A 23509-nucleotide genomic window follows, 5' to 3' on the forward strand; every position below is an offset into this window, starting at 1 on the left:
TTTCAGTAAGGCTTCCTAAGGGCTCATGTACCCGAATACTGGATTCAAGCGATACCGAAACTGGGGTTCGGACTGGAAACTGGTTTCATAGTGAGACTAATTTTTAAAAGCTTGACACCGAAAATAGGTACCGACTGAGCTCTGTTTCTGCGATCAATGGCGTTGCTCAGAAAATATTCTCAAAATGTGTGATCTGTTTTGAATCGGGGACATTAGCCCGAAACTGATCTCTGAGACCGAAAATGGAGAAACTGTTTTCTCAGTGTGTGCGGATTGTTCTTTCGGTCTCGTCTGCCACCGTTGAGCCCAGTATTTCAGACATTGGACGAAAGAAGTTCATAGTCTGTCGATAGCTAGATGCCTGTCGAGTTGCAGAGCAGCCGATGCATGACGCAGACCGGGTGTGTATGTGTGTGTGTGTGGGGGGGGGGTGCGTGTGTGTGTGTGTGTGTGCGTGCGTGTTAAGCGCAAAGTGGCCGAGGCGTCGGCAGCGGACCGGTGTGTAGTGTAGACCGAGTGGCCGAGGCGTCGGCAGCGGACCAGGTGTGTAGTGTAGACAGAGTAGCCGAGGCGTCGGCAGCGGACCAGCTGTGTAGTGTAGACAGAGTGGTCGAGGCGTCGGCGCCGGACCGGATGTATGCGTATGTCGATTTGCAGAAATACGGAGGCGGTAGACAGAGTGGTCGAGGCGTCGGCGCCGGACCGGATGTATGCGTATGTCGATTTGCAGAAATACGGAGGCGGCCACTTAGAAAATACTTTGAGACCTTTTTACAAAGAGACGCCTTGAGTGCTAAACCGAGCCTCCAAGGTGACTGGCTGAGATGTGTTTCTGCGGCAGCGTATGTCCATCAGGTTGCGTTCGGAAGCGCTTCTCGAAATGCGTGGTCTGTTTTGACAAGGGGCATTATCCCAAAGCTGGTCTCTGAGACAAAAAAAAAGGAGATGCTGTTTTCCAGTCCCGGCGAAAAAAAAAAAGAATGTCGAGTTGCCGAGCAGCGGTTTCGTGGCAAGATGTTATATGCGATGACAATAGCGTGTCTGAACTACGCCTGCCAGACTCCGATCGAATCGCCGGCGTGACTAAATGGTCTGCGTTCCGTGTTGTACGGTACGGCGGTGAACACCTCCACGAGTGACCAGGTCGCCGGCGATCGACTCCGGCTCTGATGTCGCTAAAATGCGCTTTAGTAAGCTAAGTGCCTACCGTGTTGCAGAGGGCCGAGGTGACGGCGGCGCACCTGGCGCCTGTAAGTTGCAGAGTAGCCGAGGCGTCGGCGCCGGGCCTGATGCGTGTGCATGGGTTGCAGATTAGCCGAGGCGCCGGTGGCGGACCCGATGTGTGCAGGGGTTACAGTGCAGCCCAGGCGTCGGCGGCGGGCCCGATGTATGTGCATGAGTTGCAGAGTAGCTGAGGCGTCGGCGGCGGTCCTGATGTACTTACGTGCAAGGGTTGTAGCGTAGCCGAGGCGTCAGTGGCGGACCTGATGCGTGTGCGTGAGTTGCAGAGTAGCCGAGGCGTCGGCGGCGGACCTGATGTATGTGCCGTTGCAGAGTAACCGAGGCGTCGGGGGCGGACCTGATGCATGTGTGTGAGTTGCAGAGTAGCCGAGGCGTCGGCGGCGGACCTCATGTACGTGCGAACATGGGTGGAGAATTGTTTTCAAAGTTGGTATGGCGCCAGTTGCTCGGAACAATACTATCGTGTTTTATTCTTATCAAACTGAAATCCTTAAATTTCGTAGCTTTTACCCTGAAAAGTATACCATCTTTTAAGTTGGTGCGGCGCGTGCCATGCCTGCCATACCATATTCTCGACCCATGCCGGTGCAGAGTTTACGGGGTGGCTGAGGCTATACGACGGCGGGCCTGATGTGTGTGCATGAGTAGCAGAGGAGCCGAGGCGTCGGCGGCGGACCTGATGCATGTGCATGAGTTGCAGAGTAGCCGAGGCGTCGGCGGCGGACCTGATGTATGTGCGTGATTTGCGGAGTGGCCGGGGCGTTGTCGGCGAACCTGATGTGTGTGCGTGGGTTGCAGAGTAGCCGAGGCGTCGGTGGCGGACCTGATGTATGTGCAGTGCAGTGTATTGATGTCAACTACGGAAAAACGGAATACCGATACCAAACCAAGTACCAGCCTATGGTTCGTTATACCATCAAAATACCGAACACATTAGGAATCAAATACCAAGTACCGAGTTGGTATCAGTATGGTATCGGTATACCGAAAGTCGTATCCGAGGACATCTCTACTGCAGAGTAGCCGAGGCGTCGGCGGCGGACCTGATGCATGTGCGTGCCGAGGCGTCGGCGGCGGACCTGATGTATGTGCGGTGCAGAGTAGGACGTCGACTACGGAAAATCGGAATACCGATACCAAGCCAAGTACCAACCTAGGGTGCATTATACCAACAAAATACCGAACACATTAGGAATCAATTAGCAAGTACCGAGTCGGTATCAGTATGGTATCGGTATACCGAAAAGTTATATCCGAGGACATCTCTACTGCAGCGTAGCCGAGGCGTCGGCGGCGGACCTGATGCATGTGCGTGCCGAGGCGTCGGCGGCGGACCTGATGTATGTGCGGTGCAGAGTAGGACGTCGACTACGGAAAATCGGAATACCGATACCAAACCAAGTACCAACCTAGGGTGCATTATACCAACAAAATACCGAACACATTAGGAATCAAATACCAAGTACCGAGTTGGTATCAGTATGGTATCGGTATACCGAAAGTTGTATCCGAGGACATCTCTACAGCAGAGTAGCCGAGGCGTCGGCGGCGGACCTGATGCGTGTGGGTGCCGAGGCGTCGGCGGCGGACCTGATGTATGTGCGGTGCAGAGTAGGACGTCGACTACGGAAAATCGGAATACCGATACCAAACCAAGTACCTACCAACCTATGGTGCATTATACCAACAAAATACCGAACACATTAGGAATCAATTAGCAAGTACCGAGTTGGTATCAGTATGGTATCGGTATACCGAAAAGTTATATCCGAGGACATCTCTACTGCAGAGTAGCCGAGGCGTCGGCGGCGGACCTGATGCATGTGCATGCCGAGGCGTCGGCGGCGGACTTGATGCATGTGCGTGCCGAGGCGTCGGCGGCGGACCTGATGCATGTGCGTGCCGAGGCGTCGGCGGCGGACCTGATGTATGTGCGTGCCGAGGCGTCGGCGGCGGACCTGATGCATGTGCATGGGTATGTATGTGCGTGAGTTGCAGAGTAGCCGAGGCGTCGGCAGCGGGCCTGATGTATGTGCAGTGCGGAGTAGCCGGGGCGTCGGACGCATAGCAGTTGCAGAGTAGCCGAGGGGTCGGCGGCGGACCTGATGTGTGTGCATGAGTTGTAGGGTGGCCGGAACCAGGTGTTTTGTGTGTATCGCGTCGCAGGTTGGGGTGTCGCGTTGCACGACCCTTCAAAGCGTGCCTACCAGGCTCCCCAGTTTCCTTTACGATTGCGTGTGCGCTTAATATGCCTCTGAATAGATGCGCGTCAGTCGCCGGGGAAACCATCCTCATGGTGGCGCCGCGTCAGTCGCCGGGCAACCATCCTCGTGGTGTCGCCGCCAAGGAACCGCACTCCGCTGTACGTACCCCCGAGCCGTGCTCGATACGCCTCACCTGCCGTGCCGGCGTTAGTGTGCCTGACCATAGAATCCTTGTAGCCGTTGGTACTCCCCACAGCTTCCCTGGCTCCCTTCTCGCTCGCTCTCCGCTCCACTCGCCGGCGGCCATGTCGGCGTTAAGGAGTGCGTGATCGGATAATCCTCGTAGCCGTTGGCACTCCGCACGGATTCCTTAGCTCACTTCTCGCCCACTCTCTGCTCCACTCGCCGTCCGTCGCAGTCGACGACTGCCGTTCGCGCCTCTCGGCTCTCCTGCCAGCGGCGCGCCCGTTCCTACACTCCCCTTCGCACCACCCCTAGTCAGGGTCTGCCCCGCGTCTGTCGGCGGGGTGATTTATCTGTCTCCGACCCCCGTCTCCCTTTGCTCCGGTCACGTTCAGTGGCGCCCGGGCAGGGTCCTAACCTTCCATAGCCGCGTCGCCGCTATGAGTTGAAAGAGGGCCAGTTGCGTGACATGTCTGTTCAGAGTTGACATTTTGCTTTACTCCAGTTTATGACCTGAGAGCCTGGCTGGAAGTGACGGATCCAAACTTTTCACGTTAAAATGGCTGAGGGTGCAATAATCTCTAGTCTCTACATAGCGGGCTGGTATAGGAGCGTCTTGCTATGCTGCACCATAGCTGGCTAGTGATTCTCTTTTGGCCAGGCTAGAAATGGCATTAATCATTATCTCCACTGGCGAAAATGGCACTTGACATCACCGAATGCAACGTTCATGTTGTTAGGATACATAAAATCAGGAAGATTACGCGAATTAGGTAGGCAAACGTGGAATAAAATAGGTGCTGGATGTTTTGGTTTTGGTGCTGAATCAGCAAACAGCAAATACGGAGTTCAACTAGACGATCTGGCAACTTTAGGCTGTGTGGAAGCAATTAGGTGCCAGATTCAGATATTAGGGTCGAATAAGCATTTTGGGGCTGATCAGGAATTAGGTGCCAGAAACAGCTTTTTAGGGACCAGAAACAAATATTCCCCATCGTCAAAGTGGCCCCCAGACAGAGACGGATTCCGTATCAGCCATACTGTGCCAGCCATTCACGAGTGTGATCGGACCGGGCCGTCCGGTTTCACCCATAACGTCTATAGATAGCTACAGCTACCGCGGCTGAGCGCTCCTGGAGGACGGGCTGGAGACTCCCCCCCCCCTCATCCGCCCCCTAAAACCTGTATTTCCAGTTCCTGAGAGACCGAAGAGCGCCGGCTGACGTATTCTAACTGTGACGTCCCGTTTCTGCGAATGTTACCATTGGCATTGCTCGGGGTTTTTAGCAGGATCGGTCAGAACGTTTATTCCCAGTTATATCTGCTGCGAACTGGTAATGATTCTGCGTGACGGGCGTGGGCTGAATCATATTAGCAATGTAATGAGAAGTAGATATGACCAATGCTGGTTTGAATCGTCCGTGGAACGATAATCTGCCGAAGCGATGCAGAAATTCATATGCGCTACTCGTTATAGATCGCAATGTGTAGGCTGTTCAGTTATACATGGTTTGGTTGGTACAGGGTACCTATTATGTCCTGAGTACCTATTACAGCAATACAGCATGTAACTTATAAGCCTTCAAACGGTCGAAATATATTTCAATAGTCATGACGAATTTACCACGGTCGCTTTTCAACTCAGGACAAGGTCCAAGTCACTAAAGGTCATTGAAAGGCTACTTTTCTTGATTTTGACGTCCTTGGACAAATTGGCACATGTCTCGTGAACTAAAGCCCTAAAAACATCGCACAAAGAAGCATAGGTAGTAGGCACTGGCGAATCCAGGGGGGGGGGCCACGGGGGCCATGGCCCCCCCCAAAGGCCTAAAGTGGCCTGTTTGGCCCCCCCCAAAACGCCAGAAAAATTGCTAGGAAAATATACCTTGATGGAGGTTTTTAGCCACTTGGTGAAGTAAAGCTTTCCACAGCATAATATGGAAGCAATACCTATAGTAGCAGTGAGGGTCAGTCAAAAGTTGCGCGAGCGGAGTCGACCTTAAAAAAAAGACTGTTGTTGGCACGTGTTTATGGCGCGGCAGTCAACTCATAGCGGCGACGCGGCTATGGAAGGTTAGGACCCTGCCCGGGCGCCACTGAACGTGACCGGAGCAAAGGGAGACGGGGGTCGGAGACAGATAAATCACCCCGCCGACAGACGCGGGGCAGACCCTGACTAGGGGTGGTGCGAAGGGGAGTGTAGGAACGGGCGCGCCGCTGGCAGCAGAGCCGAGAGGCGCGAACGGCAGTCGTCGACTGCGACGGACGGCGAGTGGAGCAGAGAGTGGGCGAGAAGTGAGCTAAGGAATCCGTGCGGAGTGCCAACGGCTACGAGGATTATCCGATCACGCACTCCTTAACGCCGACATGGCCGCCGGCGAGTGGAGCGGAGAGCGAGCGAGAAGGGAGCCAGGGAAGCTGTGGGGAGTACCAACGGCTGCAAGGATTCTATGGTCAGGCACACTAACGCCGGCACGGCAGGTGAGGCGTATCGAGCACGGCTCGGGGGTACGTACAGCGGAGTGCGGTTCCTTGGCGGCGACACCACGAGGATGGTTGCCCGGCGACTGACGCGGCGCCACCATGAGGATGGTTCCCCGGCGACTGACGCGCATCTATTCAGAGGCATATTAAGCGCACACACAATCGTAAAGGAAACCGGGGAGCCTGGTAGGCACGCTTTGAAGGGTCGTGCAACGCGGCACCCCAACCTGCGACGCGATACACACAAAACACCTGGTTCCGGCCACCCTACAACTCATGCACACACATCAGGTCCGCCGCCGACCCCTCGGCTACTCTGCAACTGCAATGCGTCCGACGCCCCGGCTACTCCGCACTGCACATACATCAAGCCCGCTGCCGACGCCTCGGCTACTCTGCAACTCACGCACATACATACTCATGCACATGCATCAGGTCCGCCGCCGACGCCTCGGCACGCACATACATCAGGTCCGCCGCCGACGCCTCGGCACGCACATGCATCAGGTCCGCCGCCGACGCCTCGGCACGCACATGCATCAGGTCCGCCGCCGACGCCTCGGCACGCACATGCACCAGGTCCGCCGCCGACGCCTCGGCTACTCTGCAGTAGAGATGTCCTCGGATACAACTTTTCGGTATACCGATACCATACTGATACCAATTCGGTACTTGCTGTTTGATTCCTAATGTGTTCGGTATTTTGTTGGTATAATGCACCCTAGGTTGGTACTTGGTTTAGTATCGGTATTCCGATTTTCCGTAGTTGACGTCACTACTCTGCACCGCACATACATCAGGTCCGCCGCCGACGCCTCGGCACCCACATGCATCAGGTCCGCCGCCGACGCCTCGGCTACTCTGCAGTAGAGATGTCCTCGGATACAACTTTTCGGTATACCGATACCATACTGATACCAAATCGGTACTTGCTATTTGATTCCTAATGTGTTCGGTATTTTGTTGGTATAATGCACCCTAGGTTGGTACTTGGTTTTGTATCGGTATTCCGATTTTCCGTAGTCGACGTCCTACTCTGCACCGCACATACATCAGGTCCGCCGCCGACGCCTCGGCACCCACATGCATCAGGTCCGCCGCCGACGCCTCGGCTACTCTGCAGTAGAGATGTCCTCGGATACAACTTTTCGGTATACCGATACCATACTGATACCAACTCGGTACTTGCTATTTGATTCCTAATGTGTTCGGTATTTTGTTGGTATAATGTACCCTAGGTTGGTACTTGGTTTGGTATCGGTATTCCGATTTTCCGTAGTCGACGTCCTACTCTGCACCGCACATACATCAGGTCCGCCACCGACGCCTCGGCTACTCTGCAACCCACGCACACACATCAGGTTCGCCGACAACGCCCCGGCCACTCTGCAAATCACGCACATACATCAGGTCCGCCGCCGACGCCTCGGCTACTCTGCAAATCACGCACATACATCAGGTCCGCCGCCGACGCCTCGGCTACTCTGCAACTCATGCACATGCATCAGGTCCGCCGCCGACGCCTCGGCTCCTCTGCTACTCATGCACACACATCAGGCCCGCCGTCGTATAGCCTCAGCCACCCCATAAACTCTGCACTGGCATGGGTCGAGAATATGGTATGGCAGGCATGGCACGCGCCACACCAACTTAAATGATGGTATGGCAGCTACGAAATTTAAGGATTTCAGTTTGATAAGAATAAAACACGATAGTATTGTTTCAAGCAACTGGCGCCATACCAACTTGAAAACAATTCTCCACCCATGTTCGGACGTACATGAGGTCCGCCGCCGACGCCTCGGCTACTCTGCAACTCACACACATGCATCAGGTCCGCCCCCGACGCCTCGGTTACTCTGCAACGGCACATACATCAGGTCCGCCGCCGACGCCTCGGCTACTCTGCAACTGCACATGCATCAGGTCCGCCGCCGACGCCTCGGCTACTCTGCAACTCACGCACATGCATCAGGTCCGCCGCCGACGCCTCGGCTACTCTGCAACGGCACATACATCAGGCCCGCCGCCGACGCCTCGGCTACTCGGCAACTCACGCACACGCATCAGGTCCGCCACTGACGCCTCGGCTACGCTGCAACCCTTGCACGTAAGTACATCAGGACCGCCGCCGACGCCTCAGCTACTCTGCAACTTATGCACATACATCGGGCCCGCCGCCGACGCCTGGGCTGCACTGTAACCCCTGCACACATCGGGTCCGCCACCGGCGCCTCGGCTAATCTGCAACCCATGCACACGCATCAGGCCCGCCGCCGACGCCTCGGCAACTCTGCAACTTACAGGCGCCAGGTGCGCCGCCGTCACCTCGGCCCTCTGCAACACGGTAGGCACTTAGCTTACTAAAGCGCATTTTAGTGACATCAGAGCCTGAGTCGATCGCCGGCGACCTGGTCACTCGTGGAGACGTTCACCGCCGTACCGTACAACACGGAACGCAGACCATTTAGTCACGCCGGCGATTCGATCGGAGTCTGGCAGGCGTAGTTCAGACACGCTATTGTCATCGCATATAACATCTTGCTAAGCGTGACACGAAACCTGCCTGGGAGCCGCTTCAATAGCGAGATAAAGCAGCACTTGTTGACGAGGCAACGTGGGGGGCTGGTTAGATGTGTGCATGTGGGTGCATGTGTGTGTCTGTGTATGTATGCCGACCCAACTGATCGTCTGGTTTATATTAACGACTCCAGGGTACAGGAAAGCCTCAATTACGTGGATGTGCCCTATGACGTGAATACATACATACATACATACATACATACATACATACATACATACGTAGATACATATACAACAGGTTCGCCGCCGACGCCTCGGCTGCTCTGCAACTCGACATTCTTTTTTTTTCTTCTTCGCCGGGACTGGAAAACAGCATCTCTTTTTTTGTCTCAAAGACCAGGTTTAGGATAATGCCCCTTGTCAAAACAGACCACGCATTTCGAGAAGCGCTTCCGAACGCAACTTGATGGACATACGCTGCCGCAAAAACACATCTCAGCCAGTCACCTTGGAGGCTCGGTTTAGCACTCAAGGAGTCTCTTTGTAAAAAGGTCTCAAGTATTTTCTAAGTGGCCGCCTCCGTATTTCTGCAAATCGACATACGCATACATCCGGTCCGGCGCCGACGCCTCGACTACTCTGTTTACATTACACACCTGGTCCGCTGCCGACGCCTCGGCAACTCTGTCTACACTACACACCTGGTCCGCTGCCGACGCCTCGGCCACTCTGTCTACACTACACACCTGGTCCGCTGCCGACGCCTCGGCCACTTTGCGCTTAACACACACGCACACACACACACACGCACCCCCCCCCCACACACACACACATACACACCCGGTCTGCGTCATGCATCGGCTGCTCTGCAACTCGACAGGCATCTAGCTATCGACAGACTATGAACTTCTTTCGTCCAATGTCTGAAACACTGGGCTCAGCGGTGGCAGACGAGACCGAACGAACAATCCGCACACACTGAGAAAACAGTTTCTCCATTTTCGGTCTCAGAGATCAGTTTCGGGCTAATGTCCCGCGATTCAAAACAGATCACACATTTTGAGAATATTTTCTGAGCAACGCCATTGATCGCAGAAACAGAGCTCAGTCGGTACCTATTTTCGGTGTCAAGCTTTTAAAAATTAGTCTCACTATGAAACCAGTTTCCAGTCCGAACCCCAGTTTCGGTATCGCTTGAATCCAGTATTCGGGTACATGAGCCCTTAGGAAGCCTTACTGAAACCGTTTTAAAATCAGACACATTTGAGGCTGGTCTCAGCGCTCAATTGAGTCTTTATTCAAACTGCTCTCAAAGTGTATTCTGAGTGCAGGAATCGAGCAAGCACAGACAAAATGCATGCAAGATCATGCCCAGACACAACTACACCGACTACGCCGCTGCCTGCCGGCTCCCCAATCTCGAGACTCCGAGTCAGCGTCGCGACACTGCAATCTGCGGCAAGCTGGCAGCCGACACTTTCGCGAACCCTGCCCACCCACGGTAACCCGTGCGAGCAGCTGCCAAATGTGAGTCCCCACATGCGCTGGCAATCCAAAGTCGTCATCCCGCAGGCCAGAACGGAGCGGCAGAAAAGTCATCGGCGTCCGTGCTCACAGGCCTCATGAACAGCACGTGATTCTTAGGTAGGGGTAGGTGCGTTTAAAGTACGCTAACAATGCACCGTTCCTACTTTCCGTGAGGCACTGTGCTTTGCGTGCGGTGCCATCACAGCACCGGAATCCATGCACAACCTTTTCTACCAGTCATTCACGGCCACATGGCCATACAAACCTCATTTATGTATGTGCGGTCGTATGAGCACGTAAACCGGGTCCGCCGCCGACGCCGCGGCTAAGTTGCGCGCAACATAGGTCTACGGGACCGCGGCCGACGACTAGATAATCTGCAGCACGATATCAAAGGCGAAACCAGGCCACTGATCCCAGATTCGCGGCGTTCCATTTTAGCCAGCACCGATGACGTCGGTTTAGGCGCCGGGAAGCGTGCCGGGCTAAACATCACAACCCCGAGGCCGTGAACACGGGGGTCCAAGACCGACACGGGGACAAAACCATCGGATCGGACCCCCCCCCCCCCTCTCCCTTTAGGGGCCGTCCTACCCTACAAACGAGCCGACGCGAGTGGTTTCGGCCGCTGACAGCCAACTGAGGCGAACGCTTGGTGATAGTGGCGCGGGCAACGGGGGCCTAATCAACTCATAGCGGCGACGCGGCTATGGAAGGTTAGGACCCTGCCCGGGCGCCACTGAACGTGACCGGAGCAAAGGGAGACGGGGGTCGGAGACAGATAAATCACCCCGCCGACAGACGCGGGGCAGACCCTGACTAGGGGTGGTGCGAAGGGGAGTGTAGGAACGGGCGCGCCGCTGGCAGCAGAGCCGAGAGGCGCGAACGGCAGTCGTCGACTGCGACGGACGGCGAGTGGAGCAGAGAGTGGGCGAGAAGTTTCCCACCCACCCTCACCTATTTAATAGATGCGACTTCGAGATTCGTCAAACCTGCATATCCTTAATCCCGACCATATACCTCGTCGTTATCACTCCGTCGGTGCGTTTTTTAGGGGCCGTCCTACCCTACAAACGAGCCGACGCGAGTGGTTTCGGCCGCTGACAGCCAACTGAGGCGAACGCTTGGTGATAGTGGCGCGGGCAACGGGGGCCTAACTGGTAGTTGGCGGTGTTTCGCGTGGTGTGGCATCACTGGCGGATCTGGGGGGGGGAGGGGGGGGGGGGCACGGGAGCCTGAGGTGCCCCTGACAGGCCCGTGGCGCCCTTGCTAGGCCTGTGGTGCCCCTGGACCCTGGCAGGCCTGTGGTACAGTCCACAGCAGAAGTAATGTGGGGTTTCAGTCATGGGTATGTTCTGCTCCTGAAGCTTAGGAACGATTAGCCAGACTACAATGAAACTTTGAATGTAGCTTATAGGGGAGAGTGGGGTAATTTGGCGGCTTTTTTTAGAAAACGATGTAACTTAAAATTGACGACACATTTCTGCATTTTCTCAACGCTGGCAGGTGTCGCATTCATTTTACTTTACTGGACAGTGAATTTGAAATGATAGAGTAATTACTTATATTGAAATTGTGACGTATTACAAAGGTCTGCAAGGCGGCCAAATTGCCCCACTAGCAGGGTTATTTGGCCGGGGGTGTGGGGCAATTTGGCCGGTGTTAGTTTGCGGTCAGGATTTTCTGTTATATTGCGAGTCAGCTTCAGATTCAGCAATGACGTGTGTCCTATGACGCATTTACCACATTTTGGAGGTTCACTCATGGGGTCACAGGGGTCAAAATAGCCAAATTAGCGGCTCTAGATGCGAAGACAGTTTTTTACGAATAACTTTTGAAGTAATCAAGCTAGGCCAAAACTTCGAGTACCATCGTAATTATCTCGTCATTCCGCATCAAAACATATATGTGTTGACCTCGAGAAGTCAAGGTCAAAGGCTGACCTCAGGTCACGTTACCTCAGGTCGCTTGACCTCAAGGTCACGTGATTTCAAGGTCATCATGCATATCATTCGATGCACCTTGGCGAGCTGAACAGAATGAGACCATTTGTGCGGCTGTACCATTTTTATGTAAGGATTTATTAGCAAAAAACGTTTGGTAACCTTTGATGACGTCACATGCTCTTACAGTTGACCAATCGGAAGTAAGGCATCAAAGTAGTCAAAGTTGGTCATGAATTATGTCATTTATGGTACAACTGACCATGAAAACTCGGCCGTCCCAGCATAGTGACCATGAGCGCACCGGCCAAGTTGCCCCGCTAGTCCCGGCCAAATTACCCCATATTGCCATTCTGAAAATTTTTGTGTATAAAGTCATCACGGCTATACGGAATTAGATGAAATTGCTCTTGGAACCGCTGAACACCCCCAAGAATGGCGCTATAATGTCTGAATTCGTTTTTAGCCCAAATACTACATGTTATACAACTTTGTAAACAGAAGTAAAAGTTACCATTTTCTGATGAAATTAACGTTTTATTAATTTTAAATAAAACTACGAGGGGCAAAGTTTTGACATTTGTCCTCCAGTTATTTCTACCCATGACAAATGAATAGAGACTAGAGTTATTTCACTCACTTTTATTAGACATCGTACAGGTGGGGGCGGCCAATTTACACCACCGGCCAAATTACCCCACTCTCCCCTATGTATCGTCACCCTTGCAGCTGCAACTTTAGCTATTGACATCTTCTTTTCAATCACTTCGCATTAAACAATCGCCAGTCAAAGCCAACCGTTGAGTCTGGGACCTCGGACAGGACTGTGGTGCCCCTGACAAGCCTAAAGTGCCCCCAACAGGCCCGTGATGCCCCCGACAGGCCCAAGGTGCCCCTGCGTGATGCCGTGATGCCTGCGAGGCCGGTGGTGCCCCCTGCGAGGCCGGTGGGGCCCCTGACAGGCCCATGGTGCCCCTGCTAGACCGGTGGTGCCCCTGGCAGGCCTGTGGTGCCCCTGGTAGGCCGCTGGTGCCCCTGGGCCCTGACAGGACTGTGGTGCCCCTGACAGGCCCAAGGTGCCCCTGCAAGGCCGGTGGTGCCCCTGTAAGGCCTGTGGTACACCTGCTAGGCCTCTGGTGTCCCTGACAGGCCCATGGTGCCCCTGCGAGGCCGGCGGCGCCCCTGGCAGGTCTCTGGTGTCCCTGACAGACCTGGGGTGCCCCTGACAAGCCTGTGGGGCCCCTCACAGGCCCGTGGTGCCCTTGCTAGGCCTGTGGTGCCCCTGGCGGGCTGTTGGTGCCCCTACTAGGCCGGTGGTGCCCCTGACAGGCCTGTGGTGCCCCCGGGCACCAAGGGGGTCATGACCCATGTGGCCCCCGTTGGATCTGCCACTGATGCATAATATATTGATTTGTAAAGGTGTTATGGCTTATGCAATATGCAATTGCAGGCACTTGGTATCCCTCACTTATCCCTCATTGGGGCTCTGGCGGGCTCCTGAGGGCCCACGTCTATCTCCGGGAGCCCATATAGACAGGCTCCTTTGGGTCCTTTCAGTACACTATAGCATAAGAGGTCTCCATGCGAGTCCTATACATACATCTGAGGGCGTACCCTGATGTCTGAGGTACCCAACTGCAGCTCCAATGGTCTCTTCTTACACTGGCGGATCCAGGGAGGGGGCATTTAGGGCCATGCCCCCTTCCCAGAGGCCTAAAGTGACCCGTTTTCCCCCTCCCCCAAACGATAATGAAACATAGTTCAATCAGGGCGTGGCCCAGGAGCCGAGTTAGACAGGGCTGTTTTACCACCTCCGGCCCGCAAAGGGACCCAAGCACTGACTCGAAGCGGGTTAAAGAGACCCTCCCACCTTCAAAAAAGTTAATGAATTGGCATGAAAGTGATGTCGCTAGGTTCAGAAAGGGCGAAAACGAATATCTACCAAATTTTATCGAAAAATATTCACCGGTTTTCAAGAGATTATACTTTTATTTTTGTTTTTTTTTTTGGGATATCCGCTGCTGTTCCTAGCGACTTTATTTGAAAGTGCGGCATTTGTTGCGCGCAAAGCAGCCTATACCACCGCATGCTACCAAACGTTTTAGTAAAATACCAGTATAACGCCTTTTGGGGCGACTAACGGAGCGAGCGAGAGGGTGGGCCTTGCACGTGCGAAATTTCGAGGGGGTACCTCCAACTGACTTGTGCACTGCACCCTACTAACCGGTCTCTAGCGATGTGCCAAATTTGAGCACAATCGGCTCAGCCGTTATCGAGATCTGGAAGCGGCGTCCTGCACGTGCGCACGTGCAACATGGGTCCCAACTGACTTTTGCACGGCACCCTACTAACCGGTCCCTAACCGTGTACCAAATTTGAGCGCAATCGGTCCAGCCGTTCTCGAGATCTGGAATCGACCCCTGCACGTGCGCACGTGCAGCAGCACCCCAACTCTGGCACATGGATATGCAGTGCCTAGTGGGTGCCTACCTACATGCCAACTTTCAGCGCAATCGGCCAAGTTGTTACCGAGATATTGCAACAATTAGAAAAGTGACACCTCTTCGTTTTGCACGTGGCACGTGCATAAGGGGTCACCCACATGCATCGGGAATAGTCCAATACTTGGTAGAAGGAATGAAGCTACCCTACAAAAATTACCGCATGTAAATCGGTCAAGTGGTTGCTGAGATATAAGCCTCGCAAAAGCGTCCGCACGGCCGGCCGGCCGGCCGGCCGGCCGCTCATACTCAGAAATTTCCGTTATTCTACGTAAGACTCCGCTCGCTTCGCTCGCTCCGTAATTAAAAAATCATTAGATCTCCGCTGACGTCACACATTCAGAGGGGTATCCAAAAGCATTAGCCCCTCTGAATCAAAATGCTGCAATTTTGAAATTCAATATTTCCGATTTAAGGCATTTCTCGATGTTGTGAGTGCGTGCCGAAACCGGTAATTGTGAGCCAGGGACCCCATTTTGGCTATCTCAGCTCAAATCTAATGTTAAGGTGGGAGGGTCCCTTTAACTGGTCGATAAAAACAATGGTAAGTGTTTACAAAGTAATATAAAGGCATGGGTCGGGTGGGCTACCATTTATATATTTTTCTTTTTAGTTAAAAAAAAAAATCATAGTGTCAGGGCTGTGACGAAAAATAAGTGGCCTAAATCCGATGAGAAAACAGGATTTGGGGGTAGGGGAGAGTGGTGCAGGAGGCCCCCCCCTTAAGCTCAGTTACTATTTTTAGACAACTGATAATATTTAAGCGCTAACGTGTGCATGCGCTGTGAGCATGCATCATTTTCCCATACATATTTGCATTCAAAATGAATCTAGGGGGTACACAAACCGTAAACTTTAACATTTTGGAAAAAGTTGCAAAAGGGCCTCTTACACTATGGGTATGGTAAGACGCCCCCCCCCCCCCCCTCGGGCGTTTTAAAAGTCAAGTCGACTTGTAAAAGACGCTTTGCGAACACAGCTGCAAGGCCTTTTATTTCGAAAAGCTAAGCAAATACGGTGTTATCGAAACCAATAACACTTCCAAAGCGCTCGAACAATGCGAAAACTAGCACAACCAAACGCTGATGACCAACGAAAATTGTACCTATAACCTCTAAGAAAAGAAACAGAAAAAAGAAACAAAAACAAACTCCTTGAAAAGAGAATGCCACGCCTGCCGCAGGTGCAGGCGTTTTAGCATCGGGGGCGTTTTTTTATCGGGGGGCGTTTTATCATCCTCGAAGGGAGGGCCTCTTAAAAAAAATACAGTGTTTTAACGTCCACAATATTTATGGTTTATGAGACATTTGCAGCGCACCAGAACATGGTCTATTCTGAAGCTAACATGTGACAATTTCGATGAGAAAAGATTGCATTTGATAGCCATTGTTTTTTTCAGATATATAAGGGTGATAAAGATGCATATATCTAGCAAGTAAAGGGGCAAAAACAGAAACAGGCTTACCAAAAGTCGCTGCGACGCACCTGATACCTCAGGTTTCGTGAGTTGTTGTTTCAAGAGGGCTTCTGCTTTACAAGAACATTAAAAAATAAATAACATTATTGGTTTGGTAAAAAAAGCGATGGGGCCTCTTACCGACCCTGGGCGTCTTACACGGATCTCCCCTACCCTAGGTTTGGCTCCTGCATGAGTTGGCCCCCCCCCCCCCAAAACGCAAGCCTGGATCCGCCAGTGGTAGTAGGTACAACAACTCTTTAGAAGTTCTTCCGGTAATGTGTCCTCAAATTTGACCTGAAAATGGAACGGTTTTGTACCCACAGGGTCGTTTAAACAAAAGACAGCAATAGACAGCAAAATAGACTTTTCTCCGGGGAAAAGTTCTTCATCAATAACTTTTGACACGAAATTTGTACGATATTTTATGCCGGAATCGTCTATCTCGCATTGAGACACATCAATTGAACAAAACAACAAAAAAAAAAAGAGATTGGGCCAACAAGGTCATGACCTGACTGAGAGTATTATGCCGTACAACCATGGGCGGCGCCACCGGGGGGGACGGGGGGGACAGGTCCCCCGCTATCGAAAGTTAGGGGGGTACAGTACCCCCCTATCGGCGAGGTCCGTTCAATAGTTGATAATAATGCATTGTAGAGTTATCCGTCGCATTTAATGCATCGTTGGTTAATCAAGACAGGTTCTGAATAAAGATTGCTGTTGGGATGTATCGCAGGGGGTCCTGGCCATCTGCAAAAGGTGTGGAGCTGTGATGCCTGTAGTCATAAGGTGATCGGCAGGGCCTCGGGGATCGTGCCCCCCCTTTTTGGGGCGCCAGACAGGGTTTATTACCTCCCCCACCCCACTGCCAGACCACATTGCCGACAAAACCAAGTTTACTGAAATTCCATAGATTTCCGTTACTATATGGATATTTTCCATTCCTAATTAGTCAAATTCAAGCATGGCAGCTCTACCACAGGAACCATTTGAAATATATGCCATTTAACCCAGCACTTGTGGGCAGAAGTGTTCGGATAGATCACAGGCAGGACCAAAAAAGCACGCCGTAGCCCAAGATCTTATAATTGGGTAGCATCGGCACCCTCTCGTCAAGGGGTTCGATAGCACTCGTTTTTTTTTCTGCAAAACTAAGTTCGGTCGGCGGCCGAACGGCTGGGGGTCTAATCAAGCCCCCTTCCCTCCCCTTCTTACGTCAGCGGCTGTGAAAATGCCATTACCAGCTGTTGAAACATGGCAGTTGCTTTTGCATGAGTGCACGAAAGGGTTTTAGGTACGTGATACGTGAAAGGTTCTACATGAAATTGAGATACACCAGCTTATCAAATTGTGCTCACTGTGGTGCGCTCGGTTTTACCTTGACTAGTCTTTGAATTCTGGGGTGAAACAGACCAGTCAAGAAACCTGTTCCATAAGGAGAGCCACTGATGCTAAAGAGATGAGGGATGAGGTTTCAAGAGACCTTCATTACCTCCCAAAGGGGTGCCACGCCATTTGCCAATCCCTGCTGTAGTTGTTACGATTGGAGGGTGAATATGAGAACGATGCAGGTCGTGACAGCTCGATCATGACGAACACAATGGTGCCGACATCACAGCTCTATGTACCGCAATTTTTGACGAAGTTAATCAACAAGGACCGGAATCCTACCCTGGGGCACTTCACCTGCAGAGGTCGCCGGACCTGAGACCCTTTCACTCAATTTTTTCAACGGTGCATGCGGCATGCGCTCGTTTTTCCCTTGAAGCTCTTGGTAAGTAAAATCCATCAGAAAGTGTGATCAAATAACGGCTGGTGACCTTCCATGACCTAGCATGACCTTTTGAGTGACCACCGATGACATGACCACTGACGGCTAGCCATTAGCTGCACCCTGCCCGTTGCATATGGATCAGGTGGTGATGTCATGATTCTGAAATTATATTGCAGTTTTGGCGCACTTGTCAGAGCAGAAAACATTCCCACTTTTCCTCCATGACTATATGATGATGAAGCCATGAAGCTGACCAGACGCAAGATCGAAAATTTGAAAGTACGAAACGTAAGTAGTTGGCACTGCTACTCATACCTAAGCAATTCGCAGCTTGTAGGAAACCAGCTTTGAGTTGGCAAGACTGCAAATTTTGATTTAGAGGCAAGGATGCTTGAAAAGGTGATCGATCTTATAGTTGTCCTATGATAAGTTTGGAAACGGGATGCACCATTCGATGTGTTTTGGGCTTTGCCAAGTTTCGCGGCGTTACGTGCCTCGTTTTTTTTTGCATACACGATCAGTATCTACTTTTGGGATTCTCAGTCAGGCAAGCCCCCGTCCCCGTCCCCCCCTATCGAAAACCCGTGGCGCCGCCCCTGCGTACAACGGTCAATCTGTACTTTTGAAGAGAACAAATCCTGTGTGTTTTTATCGCTATATAATGAGTGTATGTATGCTAGGTGAGTGTTCACTAAGCTATGTCCCGTGCCACAGCACCAATCGGAGCCGTCATCTGACGCCGCCGTCCGTTCTCTCCCCTGCACCTCCCGCTCTCGCAGGTTCGGCCGGCGGCGCGTCCTGCTCTACGGCACGGCATTGTTCCTCATCTTCGGCATCGCCGCCGCCTTCTCCACCGACATCTTCACCTTCATGGTACTGCGCTTCTTCGTGGCGCTGAACATGATGGCCCTCTTCACCACAGGCTTCGTCTACGGTACGTGCCGATCCCCGGTACAAGTCGGTACGATTCAGGCCAGGAGGGAGCTGCAACCGGGGCGTGTGTCAAGCGAAAGATGGCCTCCTCAATCCTCATGCATACTCTTTTTACACAAGACTAAGAGTAGCTCAGTCACCCGTAAAATCTAAAGGCTAGAAAATGGATAAATCATTTTCATCTGTGGTGACATCGGGAATGATACTTTCTTTATCGAAACGATATAACGTGCAGCACCCACCGTCGCGTCTATGCTCGCTTTGTCATCAATGAGTGGACGGTTTTGCTCTCTGGTTTTTATCATTTACATTTTGAATATACTTATTTGGGTACGTCAAGGCCATCATTTTATAAAATAGGATGAGCAAAAGTACGAATAGAGTAGACCCACCCTTGCCTCGCCGCTGACCCGCTCCGTCCCGTGCGGCAGCTCTGGAGTCGGTGGGCGGACCGTGGCGCGCCATTCTCGGCATCTCCTACGAGTACACATTCGCAATTGGCTTCATGTCCCTGGCCGGCATCGCCTACGTGCTGAAGCCGTGGATGCAGCTGCAGCTGTGCGTCGTCTTGCCGGCCGTCGTGTTCTTCTCCTTCTACTTGTGAGTGGGGGTGTGACTGCTGTGTGCGTCTGGTGTGTACGACTCTTCACTCGGTGTGAGAGGAGGTGGGATGTGTCAGCTCACAGCTGTGTGCGCCTGTTAACTACGCTCGGTAGGGGTGCCAACTGCTGTTACTCCGTCTGCGTAAGCCATCATCTGACAAAGGCGATCGGTTGGTAGAGTATAGGTAGGTGACTCGCGGGACGGAATGATGTAGGCTTTATAAGCCTTGTTCAAGGCTTTATATCCTTGTTCAAGGCTTTATATCCTTGTTCACCTGAATACTGAATGCTTTATTGATTGTGTTCCGCGATCAAGAACTTTATAGATTAACGTGACCGATTATATTTCGGTTGGCAGCTGCCGGTTGATTTACCCAATATGTAGGCTATGCTTCTTAGGTATTTCGTATCCATATTTAGGTAGTCACGTTTACTGTTTAGCAAATTCAATCATCGACCTGAGGGCCAGCAGTCCGACGGCACCCTTTCTTCATTTACGTTTCATAATATATTCCAATATATCCAATCTTTATTAAACTCATCTTGCTAATTCACGTCTCGATAATCACACTTAAACACGTTGAGAACTGCCCGTTGATATTTCCGCGTCACCGACCTCCATCCCAACCTCCACCAAAAAAGCGACACATTCAGTAAGTGGCCAAGACCGCCGAGCGCCAAAGATCCTTCAGTTTTTTACCTCGTCAGAAATCAGAATTGCGCTGCGAAGTTCAAGTTTGGCTTCGTTCTTCTAAACCACGATACGTTCTTTTTCCACGCAGCGTCATCCCAGAGTCCCCGCGGTGGCTTCTGACTCAGGGCAGAGAGGAGGAGGCCCGAGACATCATCGAGAAAATCTGCCGAAAGAACGGACGGCCCTACAAGTCCACTATGAAAGTGGTGGATGAGGTGAGTCCGACACTCGCCCTCGAAAACCAGATTGGCGAGCATTTGCCTGGCGGTGATATAACACTGCCGCCGCACTATGCATCGCTGCAGCCACTATTGATGAAAATTTCATCAGTTTTGTAATGACGAACAGTTTTACGATTCACGATTCAGCGAAGCTCGATTCGGCATTTCTTAATTTCTTAATCTGGCTGGATTCTGTGAAGCGGTCGTTGACCAAATTCCTTCTTTTACAGGGGGCGACCGAAGACGAGGACGAAAAGGTGACCATCCTTGACCTGTTCCGGACGCCCAACCTGTGCATACGCACGCTCAACTTCTACTACAACTGGTTCGTCAACAGCTTCGTCTACTACGGGTTGTCGCTCAACTCGGGTAACCTGGGCGGTGACCTGTTCGTCAACATCTTCATCGGCGGCGCGGTGGAGATCCCGGCCTACGCTCTCAGTACGTTGGCGCTGCTGAAAACGGGCCGCCGGCTGCCGCTCTGCATCAGCATGGTCATCGGCGGCGTGGCATGCCTCTGCACCATGATCTTCGAGAAAGGTGAGTCGGGCGGAAATTTTAATAGGCGGCCATCGGGGATGACTTGTGGCGGAGTTGGGCGACGTCAAGGAAGGGCTGCAGGGACAGAGGCGATTGGATATCATTGCTACTCCCTGTCCGTGACTTCCTAAGTGTCCAAGCGTACTCTTGTAAACCCAGTAATCTAAGTACAGCGAACACGCGGAAGGATGTAACTGTCGACCGTGTGTAGCCTGTCTCGTCGGCTTCACAACCCGTCCCTTTCCGCCCACAGACGTCTACACGTTGGACTGGCCGATCGTCACGTGCGCCATGATCGGCAAGTTCTGCATCTCTGCCTCGTTCGCCATCGTGTACGTCTACTCTGCCGAGGTGTTCCCCACCGTGCTGCGAACGACGGGTGTCGGCAGCTCGTCCATGTGCGCCCGCATCGGCAGCATCGTGGCGCCCTACGTGGGCACCTACGTGAGTACGCGGGGTTCAGAGGTGGTGGCGTCATCTGATATAGAAATGCATCATCATGGCGAACTAGTCGAAAAGAGTAGGTATATATGGAATGACAGAAGTGGATGCATATGAGTAACCGTGGTAGCCTTAATTTGAGATCGAGTACGTAGGGGAAAGAGGTTTCGTACAGAGGAATCGTTTGACCTTCATTCTTCTGTGTCCATAGTTCCATATTGCATATTTGCGGTCTCCGATTGACATTACATATTGAAGAGGCGTCAACCTGCCGATTTGTGAATAAAACCACCTCGCTGTTTCACGCCGCTGACCGTAGGCGGTACTGTGATGGCATCGATGGATAAATGGGTGATAATCCGTAGGCCGGTACTGATACTCCATTGTCTGATGGCATGTGGTTGAGTCTGAGTGGATAGATAACGGATACTTCGTACTCGCGATGACAGGGCGCCCAGGCGTACCGGTACCTGCCGGTGATCCTGTTCGGCATCACGTCCATCCTGGCCGGCCTGCTGGCCCTGCTGCTACCCGAGACCAAGGGCAAGGCGCTGCCGGACACCATCGAACAGGGAGAGGTCTTCGGAACGTGAGTTATGCAATATGCATAAGAGAACTCCAGAGATGATGCCCAAAACCTGGACATCATGACTTTGGTTTACTGTCCCTCGTAGGTAATCGACACTATTATTGAAGTCACTCGAGCTAAAATATCCAGGGATATAGCACGGTGACCTCAGACCTAGCGTAACGTGGCGTGAACTAACCAGTGTATCCGCTCCGCTGCAGGAAGCTGGAGGGCCAGGCGGCGGCAATGACCGAGAAACCGACTGGGGAGGAGAACCGGGCGTACGCTACCGACTCGATGGACACCAAGCTGTGAGCGGCGTGGGGGACGGCCTGTGCGGCAGGGGGAGGGAGAGGGGGAATAGAACGATAGTAGGGAGATAGAGAGAAAGAGAGTGAGGAGAGGAAAGGTGGGAGGAGAGGAAACGTCCAACCAGCAGTGGTGGTAGATGAGGGAGGTGGATCTGTTGATTTGTAACGTGTTCTTCATCTCCTATCGATTGTAAGAGGGCCGATTCATATTCGAGCTATTCAGTATGCGGGAGAGTGTGAAGCCCGTGGCCAAGCTCGTCCACGCGTCGTCTCATAGCCAGTTGTCCCCGAATAGCACGACTGTGGGAATATCGCCCTGCTGGGGTGCCGTCCAATGATCCGGTGTATCACGTGCTGTGTCGAGTGTGTTGAAACATGAAAACTGTGCTCTGTGTTATGTCCAACCGGATGCTCCAGCTCTGGGAGTATCGATGACATTCTGAACTAGAATTTGTCGTCGCTGTCACGGTTACCGGCCGTGTTTCAATCCGACACTTTAGTGCGGACAACCATTGGCTACAGGGCAAACGCTTTTCGTCCCCAGAAGCATCTTAATTTTTAGCTTTACAGTCTTAATTCCACATACATTTGTGACGATCATACATAAGTTCATCAGACATTTATGCATTAATATGCAGCGACTTTCACTACAGACAGGTATATACGTCGCTTCCGTGATCGGAAAGGAAGCGAGTCAGAAAGCGAAAAACGCTCGCCCTGTGGCCGGTACCAAGCGTTAAAAATACTCTCCACATTGGATGCATGGCTAATGGCTTGAATAGGTAAATGGCTCATTGTTATCGCAGCTAGCCAGACTATTTTGCTATTGTCCATATAATCAATAGACGAAACAAATAGAACCATGTATCATACCACGTAGAGTGTAGACAGCTTAGGGATCCATGCCTGAAAATATCCAGTTTAGACAAAGGGCACATCAATTTTTCCAAGCATCCATAGAGAAGCATAATCGTAGAGTAGGAAGAAGTTAGCGAGCGTGGAATGTGCGACGCACGTAACTGCTGGAAGCCTTGTTCTTCGACTGTTATACCGTGGTGTTCTACTACATTTGCAATTATTTGCAGCGCTGCCCTTCGTTAGAAGGAATTTTTCATGCGACTATCAGTTATCTTTTCACTGTACGGTTGAGTTCGATTCAGAAGGGGGTACTTTTTGTACAATCTGTCTGATGGCATGCAACTTCATCTGATGACAATGTAATGTGTGAATGTACTGCGCAATACATGTATGAGCTTCTGACGAATTTGAGAATATTACAGGACTTGCAGCCGCAATATTCCACCCATTGATTATTGTCTACCTCACGAATAGGGCTGAATTTCTGTCAATAACTGCTTT

At 52.2% G+C, this 23509-nt stretch overlaps 1 protein-coding gene across 1 annotated transcript in view; it reads left to right on the plus strand.

Annotated features, from left to right (window-relative positions):
• LOC122386779 (organic cation transporter protein-like) overlaps positions 1 to 23414 on the plus strand; it is a 53338-nt gene extending 29924 nt beyond the window's left edge. The window contains exons 6-12 of the mRNA XM_043376346.1: positions 18620 to 18774; positions 19205 to 19373; positions 20158 to 20284; positions 20521 to 20830; positions 21084 to 21274; positions 21721 to 21860; positions 22061 to 23414. Coding sequence (XP_043232281.1) covers positions 18620 to 18774; positions 19205 to 19373; positions 20158 to 20284; positions 20521 to 20830; positions 21084 to 21274; positions 21721 to 21860; positions 22061 to 22154 — 1186 coding nt within the window. The 3' untranslated portion in view covers positions 22155 to 23414. The remainder of the gene's footprint in view (positions 1 to 18619; positions 18775 to 19204; positions 19374 to 20157; positions 20285 to 20520; positions 20831 to 21083; positions 21275 to 21720; positions 21861 to 22060) is intronic.
• Positions 23415 to 23509: the final 95 nt, after the last annotated feature.

Source organism: Amphibalanus amphitrite, unplaced genomic scaffold, assembly GCF_019059575.1.
Source record: "Amphibalanus amphitrite isolate SeventyFive unplaced genomic scaffold, NRLGWU_Aamphi_draft 000262F_arrow, whole genome shotgun sequence".
Classification (NCBI taxonomy): Eukaryota; Metazoa; Arthropoda; class Thecostraca; order Balanomorpha; family Balanidae; genus Amphibalanus; species Amphibalanus amphitrite.